At 44.1% G+C, this 23,651-nt stretch overlaps 1 protein-coding gene across 2 annotated transcripts in view; it reads left to right on the top strand.

Moving 5' to 3' along the window:
* Positions 1-1,751: 1,751 nt before the first annotated feature.
* LOC149469936 (pleckstrin homology domain-containing family N member 1-like) overlaps positions 1,752-23,651 on the top strand; it is a 72,042-nt gene continuing 50,142 nt past the window's right edge. The window contains exons 1-2 of one of the 2 annotated variants that reach the window (XM_089668408.1): positions 1,752-1,919; positions 8,617-8,716. In XM_089668408.1, the coding sequence (XP_089524534.1) occupies positions 1,837-1,919; positions 8,617-8,716 (183 nt within the window). In that variant the 5' untranslated portion in view covers positions 1,752-1,836. The remainder of the gene's footprint in view (positions 1,920-8,616; positions 8,717-23,651) is intronic. The other variant, XM_089668407.1, reaches the window with a different exon arrangement.

The raw sequence follows: 23,651 nt of genomic DNA, 5'->3' as shown, positions 1-23,651 counted from the left end.
GTTGGGGGATAGTTGTTAAAGTGCCAACAATGGCTAAAGATAGGAGGGGTGGCCTGGCAGCATGTGCAGGGGCGGACTGACCATTTGGAAACTCGGCACTGCCCGAGGGCCCGGGGTCAGTAGGGGGCCCCATGAGATGCCCCTGGTACCTTTTTCATAGGCTTTTTTGAGTTTGGGCAAGGACACAGGGGCCCCATGATCCCCTATTGCCCGGGGGCCCCATGAGTTGTCAGTCCACCCCTGGGCATGCATCTTCATTTCCACAAAAAGACCGCCTGGGAATGTGTGCTTCCCACAAAAGGGACATTTGAGGGTGTTTGGATGAAAGAAGCAGAAACCGTTTTTTTTTTTAATTTTTAGTCTTTGTTTTAGTTTTATGCAGAGTGGGGGAGGATTCCAATCTTGTCAGTTTATCGTTTGTGTCCCATTGGGGAGATTTACCTTCATTTCCTGTTTTAGGGATTAAAGGGACTTCCCCTTTTTGAATCACCATACACGTTACAATCTGGCCAATCTTTGCAGAATCAAATCTAGACCAAGACTACATCATATGAGGACCGACCTAATGCATCCAATTTGTATCCAATCAGGTCGGCCCATTGGATCCTTTAGTAGATCTAAAGGAGATTGTACAATCAGACTGTAGTGTTTGTGGTGAGATTAAAGCTGACCATATATTATACAACCTGATTGTACAATCTCCTTTACCCTAGGTTCACATCTCCGCGTTTTCACCCAGTGCGTTGTTTGGAAAGGGTAAAAGTTGCGTTTTTGGTTCTATAGACTTCAATGTAACACTGCAGGAAAGCATGTAGTGCATTTTTGCTGCGTTTATGCGTTTTAAATCTGCCTAGCAACAAGAAAAATAGAAAAAGGAAAAAAAACGCAGGTGCAAAAACGCAATGCAGAAATGGCTGAAACGCAAATTGCATAGGTGTGAACCTAGCTTCAGATAGTCTATACTCTGTAGTACGAGGGCCTGCCCAGATACAGTGCGATTGGAGAGAGCAGATCGATCCTCGTATGATCGTTCTGGTAAATCTAAAGCTGATTGTACAGAGATCTCACAGTCTGATTGTAATGTGTATGGTGACTCCTAGATCTACCATCAGCTATGTAGTACAAGGGCCTGCCTGATATGATACCAACTAGATTGTGTAGGGGTGTCCCTCTTTTACATAGTTTTGGTAACGCTAAAGGTGATTGTACAATCAGATTGTATAGTGTATGTTCAGTCTGGGTGACCTACAACCTGCTCGAAGGATTCTTCATAATATGATCAGATCTATGAAATATCAATAATACATACATTGTCAAAGGTGGCCATACACTATACAATTTCAGAAAGTCACCCCGATCCCATCCAATCACTCTGTAGACAAGCACTACATGGTGGTAAATCTAAAGAAGATCGTACAATCAGACGCATGGAGCTTTTTCATCTTCAGATCGGACAGTAACTCGATCCAATATAAAATGTTACAATAAAATCACTGCCATTCTTTATCCCCTGTGCTGGTCAGAGGAACGATCTGATCGCTGGTGCAAATGTCGGGAGATCGGACAGGTCAGTGTAAATGTGACCCAGAGAATTTGTCACATCCGTGTCACCCGGCACCGGGCTGTGCAGTGGTGGGAGGGGCCTCGGGCTGTACAGTGGTGGGAGGGGGAGGAGCCCAGGGCTGTGTAGTGGTGGGAGGGGGAGGGGCCCCGGGCCATGCGGTGTGCTCAGGGTGACGCCCACAAGTGCCGGAAGTGAGGATGAGCCGAGAGCGGAGAGTCTGATCAGATCAGTTCGGGAGAGTCGGGGTCAGGATCGCAGGAGGAGGAGGAAGGATGGGGAACCTCAGCTGTGTGCCGCAACCCCACCGACAGCTCCGGTACTCCTTCACCAGGAAGAATTCCCTGCAAGGAAAAGAGTAAGTCCGACCTGACATGGTACATCGATCACCGATCTACGGGACACTTCACACCGGGGAACTCCGGGCTCTGTCCGGGCATGGCTCGGGATTGGGATCGCTGTAATATTAATGGTGATCTCCGTCCCTCGTGTAGTATTAATGGTGATCTCTGTACCCCGTGTAGTATTAATAGTGATCTCTGTTCCCCATGTAGTATTAATAGTGATCTCTGTTCCCCATGTAGTATTAATAGTGATCTCTGTACCCAGTGTAGTATTAATAGTGATCTCTGTTCCCCATGTAGTATTAATAGTGATCTGATCTCCGTCCCCGTGTAGTATTAATGGTGATCTCCGTCCCCCGTGTAGTATTAATGGTGATCTCCGTCCCCCGTGTAATATTAATGGTGATCTCCGTCCCCCGTGTAGTATTAATGGTGATCTCCGTCCCCCGTGTAGTATTAATGGTGATCTCCGTCCCCCGTGTAGTATTAATGGTGATCTCCGTGCCCCGTGTAGTATTAATGGAGATCTCCGTACCCCGTGAAGTATTAATGGTGATCTCCGTGCCCCGTGTAGTATTAATGGTGATCTCCGTACCCCGTGAAGTATTATTGGTGTAGTATTAATGGTGATGTATTATTAATGGAGATCTCCGTGCCCCGCGTAGTATTAATGGAGATCTCCGTGCCCCGCGTAGTATTAATGGAGATCTCCGTGCCCCGCGTAGTATTAATGGAGATCTCCGTGCCCCGCGTAGTATTAATGGAGATCTCCGTGCCCCGCGTAGTATTAATGGTGATCGCCGTGCCCCGCGTAGTATTAATGGTGATCGCCGTGCCCCGCGTAGTATTAATGGTGATCGCCGCGCCCCGCGTAGTATTAATGGTGATCGCCGTACCCCGTGTAGTACTTTGCACTGTGATGATTGTCCCCCATATAATATTATTGATGTGATCAGTGTGCCCGTTTAGTCTGGATTGTGATCGCTGTTCCCTGTGAAGCATTGTGCTCTGTGCAGTATTCTTGATTATGATCACTGTGCCCAATAATGTGATCACTATTCCCCACTGCTGTCCATTGCGCCCCCTGTAGTAGTCTGGATTGTGACCATTGCGCCCCCTGTAGTAGTCTGGATTGTGACCATTGCTCCCCCTGTAGTAGTCTAGATTGTGTCCAGTGCGACCCCCCCCCCCCCTGTAGTAGTTCGGATTGTGGTCGCCCCCCTCCCGTAGTAGTCTGGATTGTGTCCAGTGCCCCCCCCCCCCCCGTAGTAGTCTGGATGGTGATCAGGGTGCCCCCCCTGTAGTAGTCTGGATGGTGATCTGGGTGCCCCACCCTTTGTATGGGGGGTAGCAGGACCTGTTTGGACGGTGCTCTCCCAGGGATGTGTAGGTGTAGATGCTGCTTTTGTGGTTTTCCCATCTACATATCCATTGTATGTTTTGGGAGAATTGGAATGGACGGGAGCCTCAGACAGGAACACTTGTTGGAGGATAAAGTTCAGCTGCTGCGGGATGTCTTCAGGCTGAGCTGTCAGTATAGTAATGACTTTTCAATGGAGCATTAATGGGGCACTTGGGACTCAGAAGAGCCTTCACCACGATGGCATGGTCTGTAGTATTAGTCCTTTGTTGATCTGATTTCTGTAGTCGTTTTGTAATGTAGATGTGAAGGTACGGGTCGTCTACATGTGTTCAATTAGCAAGTACTGTATTTTACAACATGTTTTTATATAACAGTATTCATCTTCTATACACAATGTATCCTTGTATGAAACAAAGTCACTTCTTGTTATGGTACCTTGTAACCCCCTATTCCTGGGATATGTATGTGTTCAGTGACATTCATAGCGATCTGATCATCTTGCACTCTTTGCAGTCCCTTGTATAGGAATGAGATGTAACGTTGTCCAGGTTTGCTCCCTATGTATGTAGGGAATAGTCTGCTATGAGAAGAATGGGCATACCTGTGACTTTGTGTTCCTTTTACAATGGGGGAGCTCCAGCATTCCAGGAGGACAATACTCAGGGCCGAGTATCAGGGATTGTGCTGGGAAGGAGCTCGGTCTATTCTGAGGACACCGCAGGCTCAACAGTATCCAAGTGTAACTGTAAAATGGAACAATTCACAAGAATCGCTATAACATGAAGGCAGACCGGGGGTAAACTGAAAAGGTCACCAAAGATTTCGGTTTCCCAAAAAAGAGATAATGCATTTACCACACTGACAGTTTGTAATTAGGTTTCAAGCAGTTTGAATACAGGGACAATTAAACCCCAGGGGGCAATCCCATCCCCCACCCAAATGTTACTGTACACAAAATGACTGGGCTTAATTGTATTCTGGTAAACCACAGTAAGCAACATGCAAATCCCAAGGAAGAGACCCTCAGGGCCAGTTCACACTGTGTGCATTTCAGTTGCTTTTTTTCTGCATCTAAAATGCACAGAAAGTAGGTGATATGGTTGTCAATGTCATAAGTCACATCAGGGCTTGCAGTTCCAGTGCGTTCCGGTTGCAGAAAAAAAAAGAACATGTTACATTTTTTTCCGCACGGAGCTGCACTGAAACGCAGGAAAACGCACTGGAATGCACCAAAAACGCACTGTCCCTATTGAAAGAGAGAGGGGAAAAAATTAACTGAAAGGCATGTGGAGCGAATCTGGACTGCGTTTCTATAGTGTGCACCAGCCCTCAAGGTAAGGTATGTTGTGCTTTCAGTCCTTAGTGCCGTTTTCAACTGGAATATTTTTGATGGGATGTTTTTGCCTGCCTGCTCTGATTTGTTTCTGTACACTACCCCCTAGAGAATGAGCTGCATTGTAATCATAGTGATCGTTTTGGGTTCTTGATCAGCAGACATTATTGATGCATGCTGAAAGCTTTTTTTTTTTTTTTTTTTTTTCTTCACTTAGCGTAGCAAATTTTACTTGTTGAAGATGAAACTATTTTAAAACAAATTGACCTGCTCACATGGCCAGCTAGTGTATTATACCTAGAGAGGGGCTGGATCTTCATTGTGGCAGTTTAATGACAAAATTAGGCTTTTTCTTTTCTTTTTTTTTTTACATTTACTGAAAGAAAATCAATTTGAAGGCTCCCTCCACCTGAACTTTAACGCGGATGGATTCTTGACTGTTAAGGGAGAAATGCACCAATTACAAAAATAAAAAAAAATAATAATAAAAAATTCACCCATATTGCAAAAATGCAGATTTATTATTATTTTGCATTTGAGACCGCAAAGCATTGCAGGCATGATCGGTGGATGGCAGGTGCAAGGCTCTGACTTCTGCAGACTCTTCCTCCAGCATGGGTTCGTATGGAGGTACAGACTTTCAGTTTAGGATCTGGAGGAAGTATCAATGGACTACAAATGCAGTGACAGCACCCATTGAGAACTACAGTCCTTCGTGTCACTGTGGATGAATGACTGGGCTGCCGTACTGAATTTAAACTTGACAGGGGCCAGCAGGGAGACAAACTTCCTGGATTCCATAAGTGGAGGGGGTGGAGGGCTATGGACTCTGACCATGTTGTGTTACACCCTAAATATGGGTGTAACATGAAACATGCTCTGAAAGGTAGAATTACCTTTTAAACCATCTGAGAGTTTCTTTTACATCTCTGAGGCATTATTAGTAGATGGTTGCCCGTGTGTTCTAGGTCTGCACACTTCTATTAGGAGGGGTTCCCACTTTTTCTGTTAGAAAGTTTTGGAACATCTAAGACAGTTTTGTTAAAGTGGTACTGAAGTCTGGGTTTATTTTACTTTAATGCCTTCCTTGTAACCCCAACAACTATTTCCTTCCCTCATCTCTAAAACACTTGCCTAAGCCTGTCAGCTATCCAGTGCTGACTCGGGTTCAGGTCTCCTCTTTCTTCTCTTTCTCTTTCTCTTCTCACAGGGACCTGGGCAGCACTGGGAGCCATTGTCTCCTGCTGCTGTCAATCAAAGACTGTGAGGAGGGAGCAGGGGGTGGAGCCTAGCCACACTGTGTGTGTCAATGGAGACACACAGGCCAGCTCGGGTGCAAGCCCACAGGTGTGCCCCCATAGCAAGCGGCACACAGAGAAGAGGAGGAGCCTGGAGTGCCAACGGAGGACCCCAGAAAAGGGGGTTCAGGTCTGTTCTATGCAAAACCATTGCACAGATCAGGTAAGTATAATGTGATTATTTAAATTTTTAAAAATCCAGCCTTTTTTAAAACTTTTTACCGTAGAGGAATCCTTGAAATAATTTTCAGGTTTTGGGGAAACCCTGCTAAAACCTATTTTCAGGTGTCAGTGGGAATAATGCCTCTTAGTTGGTGGTTAGTGGGAAGAAGGCCACCCGTACAAATACGTAAAAAGATGGTTGGTGATCAAGTGTTATCCATGCCACTTGACAGTGGTGTTGGCTCTGGAACTATGTAGGTACTATCAAATGGGAGGTCAGTTGGCCATAGTTCAAAGAACCCATAGCAATCCCTGGAGGGGCCCTGGTTGAGAATGGCTGAGCTTAAATATGTAGGAAAATGGGGTTCGTCTATTATTAAATATCACTTTTATGCAGATTACCCTTTACAGCCCAGTTCCGGGAAATCCTAAAATTCCTTCTTGCAGGGGGGGGCTGTGCTCACGCTGCATGAGTTAACTGCTGGTTTAGGTCCAGACAAGAGTAAAACCATTTTACTTACCTGATCCTCCGTTCTCCTGACTGATGGCGGACCCTCATACTCTGGCGGTGGACTGTCCCTTGCATTGGTCTTGATGTTAAGACCTTAGATTGGCAGAGCAAGGTGGAGAAGATGCTCGGGGGACTGGTTTAGAGGTGCTGAGGATTGGGTAAGTACATTTTCTTCCATGTCCTCTTGATCTACATGAGCAATTAACCCTTGCTGTGCAGGCGTGGCACTGCAAGGTGGATTTTCCAAGTTTCCCAGAGTTGGGCTTTAAATGTGGGTCTAGATTTGTTGGAGAGCATGCATCTCTTGACTTTTATCAGAAAAAGTTCAACTCCTATTAATGGCTCTCCTTATCACTTTGCTCTGTGGTGCTAACTATCCCTGTAAATTCTTCTCTAGCTGCTGTGCTGGGTGCTTACGTGTCCCAGCATCAGGTCTGTAGTAGCAGTTGCAGAGCTTCTGAGGTTTCCCACATGAAACCTAAAACCTAGAGGTGGCACTAAGTATGGGTATGAAATTCTGTTGAACTTGCAGTGCTTGGCCTGCCTTGGCAAGCAGAGAGCCTCAGAGACGTTGGCATGTCTGCTATAGAGGTCTGCATAGGTAGTGGCCTTCCAAGTGTTAAACGATTTCCCATTCAAGAACTTTCAGATCTTTGTATTGCAGGGTAGGGCTAAAGTGCACAATCTTATCTACACTTACTCAGTCTGACCTGTCTGTTTACAGCTTATTACTAATCAGCCTCTGTGACATATTCCCTGATGAAGGAAAAATCTGCTTTGGATTTGCAATGTGAGCTCTGGCATGCATAGGTTAGCACAGACACCTTCTTCCTGTATGCTGGGTTGACTGCACTCCTACAAATGCAAGGAAGTGACATTATCTTGTGCTGGCCAATCAAAATGGTCAGAGACTGGCATCTGGAAGAAGCCGGGGAGAAGATGCCGGCGAGGGACTTCGTGGGCATCAAACCGTTGGAACTACTACTACTGCTAAGTATCTTTGCCATTAGCTCCGCTTTAAAAGAGAAGTGCAGGATTAAAAATTTAAAAAAAAAAACCCTACATATTCACCTAGATGGCTGCAGCATCAATCTGAGCTTCAGGTTTCTCCTGCTGTCTCTACACAGAGATCTGAGTGATCAAAGACTGATTGCCCAGTTCTCGGGTCTGTTCTGGTGAGCCAGATGCCATTCAAGAATCTGGGCAGATCCTGACATTATTGTCAGAATCCCTGCAGAGCTGGAGCAGCTCTGTGACACCAGGCTTTAGCTGCTGTAGGCTGAATCTGGATCACATTAATGGAGTACCAAGTGCACTCCTATGACCCACAGGAGAACTATGGTCAAAAGTTCTTTGACAATACTTTTCTATTAAACTGGCCATACTAGTAGCACTCTTCCACTCAACAACCTTCAGTTGAAAAATTGAAGGCGCTAAATGGAAGATTTCCTGTAGAGCAGTGCCTGCAATCGATCAGATATTTTGATAGCCTGCGGCACGGGCTGGCAGAATACAATAGGAGCAGCGGGAGATTGGTCCATCTGTGCTATTTTTTTTTTTTTTTTTTTTTTAAATCCAAACAACTTTTGTCAAGATAATAGAGAAAATGGAACAGTACTTACAGAATCCACAATGACATTGCTGCAACAGCAGGATTACACATAAATAGAACAACGTGGATACGCAGATCCCATAATAAACAGAATAACAGAAATGGTAATCAAACAAAGCAGAGACCACAAGGATCCATCTGTGCTGTTTAGCATGGATGGAGGAATCTATTAGATTTTTTTCTTTTAGGTCAGCCCCCATGTATACATTGCCATGTATTGGGCTCAGACTTTTCCTGCAGTACTGTAATAAATAAATCTTCACTGCAGCATTGTAACTGGTTGGATCATAATGGTGTACATTTATGTTGTAAGGTGTTAACATTTTGTCTGCGGCCAGAGGCCGGTGTCAGGCTGACATTTCATAACACAGTTGTATGTTTCGCGGTGAAAAGGATTCTGTGCTCCCGTTTCATCACCTGCTCTCTTCACAGGCAAGACAGCAGAACTAAGTGGACCTATTTGTTTGGCAATGAAAGTGCGGCTGGAAGAGGGACACACTCGGACAACATTCTCCACTACATCCCCGGGAAGGTAGGCACTTGTGTCTGCTCATCAATCTGCCATGGCAAAAAAACGCTCTGTGATGACTGATGTTCTGCTTCCTAGAAATGTCCCACAGTGAAGGGTTAAGCCTGTTACTGGATATCAGTCTTATCCAACGAGTCTGCTGTGTATGTATGTACATCTGCATGCCTGGAATTTGGGATATTCCTCTCTCTTCTGTATTCCCATGGGAGAGGCTGTGCATGTAGGGATTTGCTGAAACACATAAACACACATCCATACACACACAAGAAACTCCACCCAAAAGGCTTCATTTAGTTCTTTAGGTGGAGAATGCATATAAAACTTTCATCCAGATTCATTAAAGGAACTTAAATATGTAATTATAGCATTAAAGCAAAGGTTAAAAAGATGACATTAGGACTGTAGCTTTCCAACATAAAAAAAAAAAAAGAATTCTAAAGATCCTGAAAATACTTGTCCTTAAAGTGGAACTAAACCCACCAATTTAAATGTTTCCCAAAACCGTTGCATTCAAGGCCTGTCATAAATGATAACAGTCACAGTTGCTGATGCTCCTAAATGAACTGTTAAGCCATTGAATGGCTGATGTCATAACTGATCAAATGTGCAGCCCCGGGGTAACTGGGGGTCAAGCAGAGGCAAAGATGGCAGCTTCCTTGTCTGTAAAGGATACATGGGTTTAGTTCCACTTTAAGTGGGGTCCCCTTAAAGCGGTATTAAACCAAAAAGCATATATTTATTATGTTGCAGCTTACGAATTCTTAGGTGTGTTGGTTGCGTTAGTTTTCTTTTTAGGCTTTCTTTCCTTTCATTTTCATCTGACGATCTAGCCAGTGAGTCTGCTTTTCAACAGTACAAGCTCTCCTGCAAATGTTAGTGTTGAGACAAACCATTTACCACCAACGGGTGCTTACAGTAATCCGCTTTTTCTTATTAATTTAAAAATTTTATCCCAAAAGAAAAAAAGCTGGAGTTTGGCTTTAATTTGTTTAGCATATCCAAATTGGCTAGTGCGTCTAGCACTCCCATCCTCCCAGCAGCGGTGGACTGACCATTTGGAAACTCGGCCACTGCCCGGGGTCAGTAGGGGGCCCCATGAGATGCCCCTGGTACCTATTTCATGCCCCTGGTACCTATTTCAGGCTTTTTTGAGTTTGGCCAAGGACACAGGGGGCCCCATGATCCCCTATTGCCCGGGGGCCCCATGAGTTTTCAGTCCACCCCTGATTCCCAGATTATCAATGCTGCTGTCCTAAGGTGCCCCCCGTGCTCCTTCATTCAGAGTGGGAACACTCTAATACATGAGGTGTGTTACTGGCCAGATCACCAGGTGAAAACAGAGGGAAAGAGTCCAAAAAAGAGAACTCATGCGGCCACCACATCTAATAATTGGTAAGCTGCGTAATATATTACGTTCTTGGTTTTGGGTTTAATACCGTTTTAATCTGGCCAACCTCTGTATTCACATTCACGTCTTCATTGCAGCCTGTGTGAGGCAGAAGCATGGATTGGCTGCTTGGACAGAGCTGCCACAAAAGATGTGGAAGAGAACATGTTGACCGCCCAGACTCCAGAGACCCTGCTAGGATTGCGTATTTGTGAGATCTAGCTGCTATTATCTCAGTCACAGCTGCATGGGGAAGCAGAGGATGCCTTCCTTGAAAACTGCATGTCAAAGCGATCAGCAGAGACTGAGATGGGATAGTGATTTTCTATGCAAATCTTGACTTCTGTAAAAGTGTTGCTTGGCCCCCCCATTTATGCTTCTTTAGCCCCCTTATTTCTCATCCTAGCTAAAGGCAGTAATAAGGACGAGGGTCCAGGCTTTTTTTTTTTTCCAGGAAGAGTGTACAGTACTGAACAGTATATCAACAGGTCTCTCTTAGGGCCCCTTTACACTTTTGGATTTCAGTGACGTGCTGGAACGCATGTTGCATGTGTTGTGGTGCCATTCATTTTGAATGGCATTCCATTGTATGAAGGCAATGCACCTGTGTTGCAGCGCACCATAATGCATGGCAATACAGGGTAGTACATTGTACAGTGGGCTGCTAAAATATAACGCACTGCAAAAATGTGAATGGGCCTTTAATCTTCCTATTGTTTTGATGTGCCGGTTTCACAGAAGATAATCTGTACTGTGTTTTTCATCAGTTTGAATTGTGCAGGTGTGTGGTGGGTTCACTTTACTGATTACTAACTCTTTGCTGGTAAATCAGGTGTTCTTGTCATTTGCAGCCATTGCTATAGTCCGCAAAGATTGCAACGTTTACCAACTAAACCACAAACGTCACGGTCTGTTGGGGCTTAGCAAATACTCCATGCTTATGCTTTAAACATTTGGTTTGAAAAAGAAAAATGATTCTGCGTGAAGTCCAAAATTTGCATATTTTTTTTACTTTTACCCGAATCAATGCTTTTCTATGGAGTCGGGATCTATCTCTTGTCTGCCTTCTGCTCCGTGCAGCACAGGATCTTTTACCAGGCAGTCCTCTGATATCAATGGGGACTCTTGTACCATCTTATTTATTTATTTCAGGTACTTGTATAGCGCCGTCAATTTACGCAGCACTTTACATATATATTGTACATTCACATCAGTCCCTAACCCTCAAGGGGTGTACAATCTAAGGTCCCTAACTTACATTCATACATACACATTCTGGGTCCAATTTAGACAGGAGCCAATTAACCTATGAGCATGTCTTTGGGGTGTAGGAGGAAACCAGAGTACCTGGAGGAAACCACTCAAGCACAGGGAGAACATGCAAACTTTAGGCAGAGGTGCTGTGGTTGGGATTTGAACCAACGGCCCTAGTACTGCCAGGCGGAAGTTCTAACCATTTAGCCACTGTGCTCCCCCATCTGGTATTTCGGCTGTAGGAAAGGAGAGAGGAGATAGCATGGCTACAGCAAAGCCCCATATTTATTTTATTTATTTCAGGTACTTGTATAGCGCCGTCTATTTACACAGAGCTTTACATATATATTGTACATTCACATCATTCCCTAACCCTCAAAGGGTATACAATCTAAGGTCCCTAACTCACATTCATACATACACATATTAGGGTAAATTTAGACAGGATCCAGTTAACCTACCAGCATGTCTTTGGAGTGTGGGAGGAAACCCACGCAGGCACAGGGAGAACATGCAAACTCCAGGCAGGTGGTGCCGTGGTTGGGATTTGAACCAATTTCCCTAGTACTGCCAGGCGGACGTGCTAACCATTCAGCCACTGTGCTGCTCACATATGCAATTACTTCACATAATGGGTACTCTAGTCACCCAACACATACCATTATTGTAATTTGGGAAAGCTGACTTTTGAGAACAGTTGTTGAAGTAGGTGTAAACCCTAATGAAATGACTTTCAGTTTGTGGACTGTGTGTCACAATCAAAGCAGATTTCCTAATAGTGACAACAATGGTTCATACTTGCACTACGTAATTTGTAGTCTCTATTTGTAGCTGATGTGAAAAGGTGACAACGCTGGAGCGTATTTGGGAGACGAGAACAGAGCGTTGTCACCTTATAAAAGGATGTGCTTCAAAAAGGACCTTCACAAGGTATTATCTTAATGAAAGCTGCAGATTAAAAAATATAACTAGAGAAATGACATTAACTTGTTAAAGTGTCTTTGATGTTTTAGTGATTGGCTTTACATATACCTCAAGACCAACAGTAAAACGTCTACCTATAGCAGGCATGTCCAAAGTCCGGCCCGCGGGCCATTTACGGCCCGGGGGTCGGTTTAATACGGCCCTCCAACAGCCCTACCTGCTCTGTGTAATGTGGCCCTCCCACGGCCCTCCCTTCTATGGCAGACAGTCTTCTGCTTGAGAGCAGAGGGCAGTGCGCATGCCTGACTGCGGCGCGTTCTCCCTGGTCTGTGTAAATGCGGCTGTCACACGCCCCTCCCTTCTGTGGCAGACAGACTTCTGCTTGAGAGCAGTGCGCATGCGTGACTGCGCCGCGCTGGGAGCGTCAGAGGGCGGTGACGTCAGGGCCGGGCTTCCAGCGTGAAGTGTGTTTCTCTTCCCCTCCCGGCTGCCGAGCAGAGACTTCAGCTCCAGCTACCTTTTTCACCCTTCACATTAGTGCAGGTAAGTTTTTTTTTTTTTTTTTTATTAATTTATTTTCAATACATTGTGGAAACTCAGCTGTCAGTTGATCTTAATGTTATGAAATGAAAAGTATGTCGTTTGCAATTAACTTGGCATAAAATAATTTATTTGCATTTAATTGTAATGGTTCAAAGAATGTTCGGAAAAATGTTCGGCCCTCCACCATGTTCACTTCATCCAATCTGGCCCTCTTTGAAAAAAGTTTGGACACCCCTGACCTATAGCAAGCAGTAAGGTACATTTTTATAGGTAATGCTTTGCTGATTTCAGTGCAAGACTTGGCAATGTTTTTAACTTTGTTTGTATGATGGGTTGTCTTCCCTAAGGGCTGAAACCACCCTAGCCTCTGATACATAGTATGCTCAAGGCAGCTTTCTTGTCCAATGTAATACCAACCTTCTAATAGTATGTGAGCTGGGGTCAGCAATGGATGCCCGATGCCTACTCTAACATCTGTATTATTCCAGGGAAACGACCATACAGCCTGATTTCATCACACCGTCCCGGAAAACTTTGAGAAATTGCATCCTATTGTAGGTTTCTGCTGAATCGGTTATTTCAGAGTCAGTGCGTGTAAAGAGTCACGCTTCATTAACCTTCGTGTTTCGTAAACATATAGAGGAGTAAACCTTGTGAAATGGGGAAAAAAAATCAATAAACTTGGTGCAGTTTCTATACCTGTGGAAAAGAAACAATGTGGAGAAAGTTACAGTTCACGGGAGGATACAAGGCGCTTTGAATTCTGAGTGGTGCGAAGTTCGCCTTTGCATTGACTGGTGAAGTTGCAGAATACGCAAATTACATTGAACAGGATCTAAACATACAGTTTTGAGGTTTCCAAACAAAAATTACTGACGGATTTTACCCTGTTGTAATATAGGTAATTATGGATACATATGAGATAATTAGAAAAGTAAAAGAATTGCAATCAAATTGGAAAATCCATCTCATGCGCTAGTCTTGCAGCTGGGTTTGAAGGAAACTTGTCATGATAGAAGGGCTGGCTTTCCGTCATGCTTATCCTATGGCCTCAGTACTTTATGTCACTGACCCCAAACAAGTCTACAAGGTGTGTAAACTCTTATGCAGGCAGTAGCCAACTTGAATTTTTCCCAATTTTGACTGTTTTGGACAAAGATGCGTTGTGGGTGTCCCTGTTGGCACCTTCCAGCTCGACAAACCTCAACTTAAAAAAAATCAAAGGTGCCTGGCAGAACATTCTCAGCCAAACAGTTACTGCACCCAAACAACTGGTGCAGCGGCTGTCAGGATACAATAGCCAATAGGAGAGATTCCTCCATCCACACTGTTTAACATAGATGGAGGAATCAACAAATTCTTATCGTGTATGGCTAGCCTTAAAGGAGATGTTTGGGAATAAAAAAAAAAAGCAAACACTCACCTAGGTGGATTCAGCATCAGTCCCCCCCACCTATAAGATCGAGAACCGAGTGATTAAAGACCGCTAATGGCTAAATTTTTGGTCTTCAGTGGGCAGAGAGTGGTGGCTGTCAGTCACTGGCTCTCTGCTCTGCTCCTCCAACGCTCACTGGAGCGCCGGGCTTTGCAGGGGGCGGGAGTAGCTGGCTCAGGCTCTCAGCCGCATACTGAGGCTAAACCAGCTGTCAGTCAGGGATCTGGGTGGATCCCGACATTAATGTCAGGATCTTTCCAGAGCCTGGACTGGCTGAGTGATGCAGCCAGCACTGGGCTTTAGCCTGATGTTGGCTGAAAACAGGTCACGGGAGTGCAGAACAAAGTGCAGTCCTGTGATCCATAGGAGTAGTAGTGTCAAAAGAGCTTTGGCCCTACTTCTCTTTTAAGCTGACCATACACTAATAGATTTCTTGTGTTCAGCCAGTGGGCTGAACTAAAGAAATCAAATTGATTCCTTCATCCACACAAATAGTGTAGATGGACCCAACCATCCTGCCAGGTTATGGTACTCTGACGGCCACTAGCTACAGGTGTCAGAATACCCGAAAAATGTTGGCAGCTGATTGGTTGCAGGTTTGGCCAACAATTTATACAGTATTAGTTCACCTTTTTCAGTTTTCATTCTAGCAATTTTTAGGAGATATCTTTCTCCATAGTTTCCTTATGACTATTTTAAGTAAACTCTGTCCATCTAGTAATTAGTCTAAGATAATGCTAATACATGCTTCATACTGAGGCATCTGACAATCCTCCCTCTAGGCTGCACTGTCAATCATACCAATGGTGGACAGTCAGGAATTGTTTGAGGAGAAAGAGACAGCGCTATATAAGTACCTGAAATAAATATATACATATACATAGTTAGGACCACTGCCTGAGCATGTTTGACCAGCATGAGGCCATTTATTACAGTTTGAATAAAAGTGAAAGCATCCTTTTTTGCATTACGACTTTTGTATTTTCTGTGGATTTCCATTGTTGGCCTGTAGTAATTGTTTGTGTCTGCACAAATCAGCTAGCTGGCTCTAACTGGGACCATTTAAGCATGACATTAGATCAGCATGTTTTTGCAGAGGTTGAATTGATCCTTTGTTGTTGTGACGGGCGCTCTGTACAAATCGGCATTTGTTCACAAGGTAAACAGCGGTCAGCCATACCACATCTGTATTAGAGCTTGTAGGCCCTTTCCCAAAGGCTGTCAGTGCAGCTGCCTACACTCCAGTCACTCAGCCTGAGGGTCAGGCTATGGGGTCATCGGCCAATTTGACCACTGCAGGAAAGATCTCCATATACAGGCGTGAATTGTTATTTGATCCGAGCGATTCTGACACATAAGACATAACAAAGACTGGACACATCTGGGCCAAAATGATCATTGCCAAGAAATGTCAATCATCTGCTCGGGGCATTTAGTGATTAGTTATCTGTTTTTTATAGTTTTAACATTAAAAAAAAACCCAAAGAATCGGACATGACAACTTTTGAAGATGATGTATTCCTGTTTATCTAATTGCCTGTTTGTGCGTGGCCTGCACAGCACGTTTGGCAGCGTGTATTTATTCAGTCACCTGTCAACAAGTAGAGAATATAAGTGGCAATTGAAATAATTGGAATCTAGCACCTGGCTGGTTTCATTGTATGACTCACCCTGTCTGTACTGCGGTTTCATTGTAATATATCCCACTTAGCTGTGCTGACCTGGCTGTCTGGGAGGAAGACTTTCTCCGGAGGTCTCCGTGCTGGTAGGCACATCACCTTTTGTCTCAAAAGGAGGAGACAAAGGAAGTTGGTTGACTTAAATGGGAACTTTACTGCCCCCTCTGCTTGTTTTCTCTTAAACCCCCATTGCCCGAACCTTACCTGTCTTGCCTACTCACTTGAACAGCAGATCCCGTGTTCTATTGCTGCAACCCGCTGGTCCGATGTTACAGCCCAGTTCCCGTGTTGCCATCTTGGTCCTCTGTGATAGCTGGCTGCCTCTTCCAGGTTGAGGCAGCTGGCCCATGATGATGACCAGCAGCTCTTCTCACAACCACTTTTCTCTACTCCTGCAATATCTGATAGCGATATCCTAAGAGGCTGCGGGGGAAGTGACATGTCATTCTTGTCCAGGTGAGAATGGCAATAGGGCTTAATGGGGTTGGTGCAAAAAAATCTATGGTTTTATGGCGGTGGAGGAGAGAGAAGGTGGAATGCAGAGATCTAAAGTCACTCAGGATAGTGAATGTCTGCTTTACGCTGGCCATACAATGCTAGAAATATGGCTGAATTGAATGAAATTCGAGCTGTGGGTATCTTTGTTTACACAACCCAACTTGACATATTTTGCTTGTAAAATTGAAGGAGTTGGGTTCAAACAGTGAGTACACCTAATTCAGCCCCAGATTAAAACTGCTGGCAGTGTCAAGTCCCTCTATCCATGACGTTTGGCATTAATAGAGGAATCAAGTGAAATCTAAATGCATATGGATAGCCTTAGCCTCTGCAACCAATGACTCATCCCCTCCATATTCAGCTGCCATGGCCATATTGGGACAATGGTGTCAGCCAGCATCTCCACTCATTTGTTCACGTTCATCTATCATCAGGGGAATCTCTTAGCAGGCAGCTGAATTGGGCTGAGGATTTGTCACTGGTTGCTAGGACGCTAGTGTCCTAGCAACCCACAAACCCTGTCAACTGTTTTTTTATTATCACCAATTTGCTTACTTGTGGATTAGTTCTTTTTGAATTTGTTGCATCAATAGTGGCAGGATCAAAAAGTGGTAGTAGTGAGATTTTCTTGATTCTGGTGCACATGGCAGTATTGGTATGGAAACTTGCACAGAGCTTTCATGAATTCGGCTCAAGCCATATTAAAGTGGCCAAAACGCCAGAAAAATGTTATTGCTTTATTTGAATATATATCTTTGTTATTGTGTCTGCTTCCAGGGTTTTTATATGGGATGTTGCAGTGTCTTATGCTATCACAGCTCTTGAGCTTTGTCCGCAATGCCATGTTTCTTGGTAGCAGCTGCCATATTGCTGTTGGTGGAAGAAGAGGAAATGAAGAGGTGAAATTACAGAATGCATCTTGTGATTGATAATGGAGAACAGAGAATCCACTTCTGGGTCATGTACAAGTCTGGGAAAACATCTCACCCAATTTCTTCCCAGGCCCTCTGCCGCTTGCCACAGTTTTTGTAATGGGCATCCCTGGGGTCATAAAGGTTCTTGAGGACCCTCAACAGGCAGACAAAAGTTTCCACCTGTAACATGGACACCGCTGAATCCTCAGTTTAGTTCACAGACCTGATGTTGCTAGGAGGAGGAGACCGGTTGATTGGGCTTGAAATCTTTGAGGCCAAAAACGTTTGATTTTGCCTGATAAAATGGTCTTGTACTTTTTTTCTCATGACAAGTGGCAACAAAACACTCAGGTGTGAACTGCACCATTAGACATAATGTTGAGCATTGTCACACATTGAGAAACATGTAACGTATCGCTCATATGTGTTTGGCTGCTTTAAGTCTAAGATGCCAACAGCATATTATCTAAAGGTGTTTGTAGATTGCATGGAGCTCATATTTTACTTCTCAATCTGGCTACCAACCCATAACACCTCCTTACCAGTGGTGTATTTAGGATTTGCGCTGCCTAAAATCCCCCCCCCCCACCTGAGAGAACCTTCCACTAACACCGGCCACTCCACTCCCAGCGACACAGAGAGACATCTTCACAGCTCTGGACATCCCCGGGAATGAGAGTCAAGCAGCCCGCAGCCTCTCTCAGATCCCATCTGGTCCCCAAGCCGCATATGTCCCTTCTTCTGTCTCTTCTTCCAGGAGGGTCGTGCTGCCCCCCTGAAAAATGCTGCCCTAGGCAAATGCCTTGCTCCTTACTGCAAAACATAAATATGCATGGTTATATTGCAAGACTTTACATGTTTCTATGTAGCACAGGCACCGATGTGCTGCTTGTATTGTATGGGGACAGTAAGGAACCAGTGTTAAAATTCCTACCTGTTTGATACCCTTTACCACCCAAAGGATCTTTGCTTAGGTATTGTGGGGTTTACCTTAAACGTATTTGGGTGTTGGGTAAAGGTATATTTGCCTTTTAGTGGCTAAGCCCTTCCCCAAAACTCCTAGGTGTGTAAATTTTAGCATAGCATTGAAAACCAGATGGGTGAGTTTATATTTATTAGAAGGCACTCCTATCCTTCTACAAATTAAAACCCATTAACCAAATGCTTTCATGGGCAGCCAAAGAAGGCTGATTTTGCTTATAATGAATGTGTTTTGCAACCCACAGCTGGGAGGATGGGGTGTCAATATTAGTTGCTGACTGTGACATCATCAAGGATATATTTTTTTTTTTTCCCGACTGGAGCATAAGATCTGTTTAGTCATCTGCCTGTCATACAAAGGAGTGACATGAGAACTTACCTGTATGTCTGCAGGGGTCACTCACCTCAACTGTACGGAACTGATTCATTGCTTTGGAAAGATCGTGTTTCCAGTGTGAGTTTAGGTGATCGAGTGTTCCCTGTATTCCATGAAATTTAATCATAGGGGCTTTCAGAATAAAGGGTGTGAAACACAAGCATCTTACAACGCCCTTTTCCAATAACTCTGAAAAGTCGAAAAATTAAGGCATAAATCCGAATGTGAGTTGTAGGCTGCACATGGGATACAAGTGAGAAATGATTTCACAATGGGCTGGACCCTGTTTTGGAAGGATGATTGTTCTTACCGTAATCAATCCATCTTTAATTGATGGGGCCGATTCAACAATCGGAATGATTTCAAACATGTTAAAATTCCTTATCTGCCTCTGAGAGAGTATCTAGTTTTCAGTCCCCCAGGATTGACTGGTCCCAACAAGAAAAGCCTTGGCAGATATATCATTGCCCACCAATAGTATGACTAATGTACCCAGAGATGTAAGATAGTAGTTGGGACTCCTGACCATAACAAGACCATTTTGTAGAACAAGGTTTCCAATCTGACTGTCTTACAATCCTTTTTTGTCATTTAGTTTTCATATTCTCCCTGTGCTTGGCTAAGTTTCCTCCTACACTCCAAAGACATACTGGTAGGTTAATTGGCTTCTGTCTAAAACTGGCCCTAGTATGTCAGTGTGGGGACCTTAGATTGTAAGTTCCTGCAGAGAAAGGAACTGATGTGCATATACAGTATGTAAAGCACTGCGTAAATGGTCAACGATGTATAAATACCTTTTTTAGGTTGGATTGAGACATACATCTCTCAATCAGTGATGGAAAGTCTGTTCATGAATCATTTTAATTCCTGAAGTGCTGCTTTGCTCTCTAACATCTAAGATCTAAGTGGACCATGTAAAGCGAATTTGTTCTTCATGTAGAAACAAAATTATTTGTGCATCCTTTTATTAAAATAGAACTATAGGCAAAACTTTGTTTCCCATTTTTGGATAGTGCAAGGAAGGGTTATAACCCTTGTCAAATTTTTTTTTTCTTTTTTTTTCCCCGCCATAGACAGCAATAACAATTGACAAGCATTTTAAAAGAAAAGTATTGGATTTTTTCCACAAAATCATACTTACCTAGGTGGATGCAGCATCAGACCCCGCTGGCTCTAAGTGTGAGAACTCAGCGATCATAAGTTCTCACTGCCGCTCTGACCAGAGACTGGTGACTGTCAGTCACTGCTCTCTGCTTTGGCCCGCCAGCACTCACTGGAGCGCTGGCCTGTGGAGGGGGAGGGAGCGTCTGACTCAGGCTTTCAGCAGATCTTTAAAGTCGGGACCTTTTCTCAGCCTGCAGCGGCTGAGTGATGTCAGCAGACAACGTGCTTCAGCCCAATGCTGAAAATGGGTCACGGGCAGGGGCGGACTGACCATTCAAGAATTCGGGCACTGCCCGAGGGCCCAGGGTCAGTAGGGGGCCCCATGAGATGCCCCTGGTACCTTTCATAGGCTTTTTTGGGGTGTGGTTTATGTGTGGGCGAGGACACGGGCCCCATGATCTCCTATTGCCCGGGGGCCCCATGAGTTGTCTGTCTGCCCCTGGTCACGGGAGTGCAGAACGAACCAAAAAAGCTTTGGCTGTACTTCTCCTTTAATCCCCCTCCACTCTATCCAAAACTAAAAGAAGGAAAAAAAAAAAGTGTTTTTGCCTTTAGTGTATACTTTTAAATGTTTATTTGTAAAATCAAGATTTTTTAGTAAATAGTAAAACATCACTTGAAAAACTCAAACTTTTAAAATATTTTAAATAAAAACACCCCAAAAACCATTAGAATTTCTCTGAGTGCAGGTCAACCTGACAAAGGGTGGATCTTTCAGCATACGTGCAGTGAGACTAATATGTTTTGACAGATGCGTATTAATGCCATGTGGCGCCCAGTGATCAAACTTGCGTTTGGCAGGTGTTTAGAAGCTTAGCTTTGTGGTAAACATGGGATGTAATGTATATGCAGCGCGGGTCATTCCTGAGCAAAGGCTATACAATCTGCTTCTACTGAGATGCAACACCAACGAGAGAGATGTCAGCCTGGGAGAACAGTGTATAGGGGGATAAGGAAGTGGCATGTAATGTGGCAAGGACTAGGTGTGGCTAAATTGGTAAAGGGGCGTGGCTTAAAATTGGTACTGGTTACTTTTTACATTGAAAAAACAAAACCACAGAATTCTAACCAATGTGTTTGAGAAAAGAAGTAGTGCTGTCCAATGATCATTTGTACATGTGAGCAATTTAGGAAACCGTAAGCAATACCGCAAAATTCACATTTATTGTATTTTTAAACATATGAACAAATGTGGACTGTATGGTTCACCTGATAACTACATATAACTATGAGAGGGCTGGTTTAAGCTCTTGGGTGAATAAGAGGAATTTTAGCACAGTGGCTAAAAGGTTAGCACCTCAGCCTGGCAGTACTAGGGTCCTTGGTTCGTATCCCAGCCACGGCACCACCTGCCTGGAGTTTGCATGTTCTCCCTGTGACTGCATGGGTTTCCTCCCACACTCCAAAGACATGCTGGTAGGTTAATTGGCTCCTGTCTAAATTGGCCCTAGTATGTGTATGTATGAATGTGAGTTAGGGACTTTAGAATGTACACCCCTTGAGGGTTAGGGACAGATGTGAATGTACAATATATATGTAAAGTGCTGCGTAAATTGACAGCGCTATATAAGTACCTGAAATAAATAATACATTTATACAACATACAGGTTGACTCCCTGAGTTTTAGGGTCAGTTGACATGGCTCTCTACCACAGATGTAAAGGCCATTGATCATACATTGAGGCCTCATGTATAATGGCCATTTATCCCTGGTGAATGAGAACTGGCATGTTTTGGTGCTGGCGGAAGGCAAAAGTGCACCGTTTAGCCCCGCCGCCGTCAACCTGTGAAGCTTAAAGCTGTGCATCTGGACAGTGAACCAAGTGGTACTAAGGTTTAGAGGCAGTATGCACCCAGGGATGTGTGTCTGGAAAGCAAGCAGTCTGCCTGTGCCTTCCTGGTCCTGCATTGTACGTGATGACGTCAGATGACAGAGCTACAAAGAAAACTGTTTTTTAGGGATCGGTCACATTGAGAGTAGGAAGCCTGCGGGTGCAAGAGATAAGGTAAGTAAAAAAAATGCTTTTTAATGACGTCCGGTGATGACAGAGCTACAAAGAAAAGTTTTTTTGGGGACTGGTCACATGGAGATTAGGAAGCCTGCAGGTGCAGAAGATAAGTAAAAAAACGTGTTCAGCTATAGCATGCATCTGATCTCGTGTAGTCATTTGCCCTGTATGTCCTAGTACTTCTCTGGGGTTGGCTTAAAGCAGTAGTAAAGACTCTTGTGGGGGGGTTCCCCCTGTAAGGTAATGTCATAATGTGCTAGTATGGATCGCATACAAGCACATTATGAAATACTTGCCTTTAAACAAAGCTCTCTAGTGGAGCGCTGTCACCGCTAACCGGGTTTCCATCTTCACCCGGTCCTCCTTCTGGGTTTGCAGACTCCGACCATCTGACAGGCCAAGCCATGATGACGTCACTTCTGCTCACACACACAGGAGCCCTTGGCACGGCACACAGCTCTGAAGGAATAGCATGAGTATGCCGTTTCCTCTGATCGCATGCGTCCGTGATGTCTCCGGCTGCTGCTGTTTGGAATATCTCCTAAACGGTGCATGTTTTAGGAGATATTCATTTTACCTGCAGTAAGCGTTATTATAAACTTACCTGTAGGTAATAATACAGAATTTACTACCACTTTAAGCTAATCATACCTGGTTAGAATTTTTGTTTAAGCGTTCATAAAACAAATTGTCAGAAGATTCTTCCTTGCCATCAGTAGAATGAGTCCTTTCATTATACTCAAAATCCTTTCAAGTTTCATCCTGACCTTCTGTTTGAATGGACTTCCAGTTGTATTCAACTGGTTTATTTTATGTATGATTTTTCCAAATGAAAAACACCATGACAATTAGAATTTGTTTGCGAATATGTGAGTCCCCACTCCTTTTTGAATATTCATCACTAAAGTAAAAAACGAATGTTGATTTGACCCTTCTAACCGTTAGACAATGGAACAAACATTCTAAAATTGGACATTTTTAAAATGCAATTATACTGGTGTACGGCCAAATTCACCAGGAACCATCCGAAATTCTCTCATGGTATGGCCAGCTTTGGTCCTGTTACTTTGCCTATTTTTGTATAGAGCTTCCACATGTCACACACTCCAGCTGTGTCCGGCCAAACAGCACTGTGACTCCAACACCTGATCAGTGGGGGTGTTAGACTAATCTGTTTTATTTGAAGTCAGGCTTGAGCGGAGGTAGGGCACCTTTTGTTATTTCCACAGCCTGTGTAACTTTCCTGCTGGCTCCAATTCGGCTGCCTTCAATGTGTCAGAGGGCCAGTTTCCTTCCACTTGTCACTTTTTTTTCTTAGACTGAAAGATAAAGGTGTTACACAGGACCTGATGTGTTTCACTGAGCTTCGCATAATTAGCACTTGGGAAAAAATAGCACTATAGTGATTCAGTATCTGAAGATACATATAAGATCGCTAATTGCATTATAAAAAGGGGATTATTTTTATTGTAACCTGTCTGCTTTCCATCTACAAAACAGCTATCTGTGTTTCCCCGAAAATAAGACACTGTCTTATATTTTTTTTGCTAAAAAAAAAACACACTAGGTCTTATTTTCAGGGTAGGTCTTATTTTTTTTAATGTCCAGGTGTGGACAGGGGGTGCACAGGTGAGCTGCAGGCAGTTGTTGATGAGGGTTACTATGGAGAGGGCCGGCTGATGACAGTTGTGAGCTGCAGTCAGGTGTTGCAGAGGTGACTTGACAGGTGAGTTTCAGACAGGGTGGAGATATGAGGCACAGACAGGGTGGAGAT

Source organism: Staurois parvus, unplaced genomic scaffold (genome assembly GCF_062004578.1).
Source record: "Staurois parvus isolate SC_StPar_1 unplaced genomic scaffold, SC_StPar_1.0 ptg000057l, whole genome shotgun sequence".
NCBI lineage: Eukaryota > Metazoa > Chordata > Amphibia > Anura > Ranidae > Staurois > Staurois parvus.
This window is presented reverse-complemented; position numbering and strand designations above follow the sequence as displayed.